This window comes from Myotis davidii, unplaced genomic scaffold, assembly GCF_000327345.1.
Source record: "Myotis davidii unplaced genomic scaffold, ASM32734v1 scaffold162, whole genome shotgun sequence".
In the NCBI taxonomy this organism is placed as follows: Eukaryota; Metazoa; Chordata; class Mammalia; order Chiroptera; family Vespertilionidae; genus Myotis; species Myotis davidii.
The window spans coordinates 4,165,430-4,166,878 of record NW_006300036.1 but is presented as its reverse complement, the minus strand read 5'-3'; the positions used below and the strand labels follow the sequence as shown (position 1 = coordinate 4,166,878).

The 1,449-nt window shown below is 35.7% G+C and overlaps 1 protein-coding gene across 1 annotated transcript in view; it reads left to right on the top strand.

Annotated features, from left to right (window-relative positions):
• GNG5 (guanine nucleotide binding protein (G protein), gamma 5) overlaps positions 1-1,449 on the top strand; it is a 4,319-nt gene that overhangs the window by 379 nt on the left and 2,491 nt on the right. The window contains exon 2 of the mRNA XM_006776262.2: positions 402-544. Within this exon, the coding sequence (XP_006776325.1) occupies positions 402-527 (126 nt within the window). The 3' untranslated portion in view covers positions 528-544. The remainder of the gene's footprint in view (positions 1-401; positions 545-1,449) is intronic.

Below are 1,449 nucleotides of genomic sequence, written 5' to 3'. Positions count from 1 at the left end.
GTTTGCTAGAATTTTAATGCTTTTTGCTTAAACTCTTATCACGTGTACTGCTTTGGGTACTGCTTTTTAATAAAAAGCAAGATGCTGCTTCCCCTCAAGGTTGCACTTGAGCAACCTGCTTATTAATAAACTAGCAAGATGCGCTGTACTTTACAGATAAATGGAATTGTACCCTTTGTACTAAATCACTTGATAATGCTTCTAATAAGCAAAATGAAACAAACTAGTCTTAATCACATGCCCTGCTTTAAGAGCTCAGTATGTGACTGATAATCTCCAATTAGTATGTATCTTTTGAGTTAAGAGAAATGTTTATTGCAGGTATTTTGAAAGATTTGAGAAAACTTTTTCTGAAAACATTCTTAATCACCTCCCATTCCCTTCCACTTTGTTTTGTATAGGTTTCCCAGGCAGCGGCAGATTTGAAACAATTCTGTCTGCAGAATGCTCAACATGACCCCCTGTTGACTGGAGTATCTTCAAGTACCAATCCCTTCAGACCCCAGAAAGTTTGTTCCTTTTTGTAGTAAAATGAATTTTGAAGGTAAGTTTCCTTACAGTAAAACAATAAAACTGCGCAAAGCTGGAATACCCAGTTGTGTTTTTATTTGCTTGTATGCACTTTTGTTTGGCACTGCAAGTTTCCAGTCTTGTTTTGTGAGGAAAGTGAAGGTTGATGGAATTTACTGATTTAGTAGTCATGAAGACTAATTGTTTCTATCTTACCATAAAGAGGGTTAAATAGATGATTTAATAACCATACAAGAGGATATAGGAGAGTTACTAGAAAATCAGTGACAAGCTGTGTTACTTTTTATAGCATTGGCCCTAATGGTGTATTTTGAGGGCCCTAAACACTAGTCTAATTTTTGTGTGTGTAGCAAATAGTTTTTAAACTATAGAATGTTTATGGGGATGACTTTTAAAGTACTACCAATTGATTTGGATTGATTCTGATGCTTTTACTCTAACAGAATTCAGTTATAGGGCAATATAGAAAAGAATTGGGAGTTGTGAATGCAAGAGAAAATGAGACAGTTGAATAAGCTAACTTCTAAATTTTAATTTGTGCCTTCCAGATCAAATGTCAATGTGTGCAAAACCGTATTAGTCCAAAAGAGATGTGACTAGAATATGCTGTGGTTACATTTTAAGTGTAACACAAGGGTGCTACCTTTAATAAAGCCACAGTGCTTTAGTCAGGGTGTATACTCACCAGTATTGACCTATGAGGAGCAACCTTAAACTAATAGTGCTTTAAAAAAAAACCAAAACACTCTGTATGGCACACACCCTTTACAAACAGTCTAACTCCTCAAAGTCCAGGAAGCTGCTTCCCAAAATACCATGATACATAGTTGTGCCCTCCCTAATTATGCTTTGTAGATTTGGGAGTATCCAGGAAGTCTGTATAAGTACAGCATGTTTCCAGTAAATACATGGTTAAGA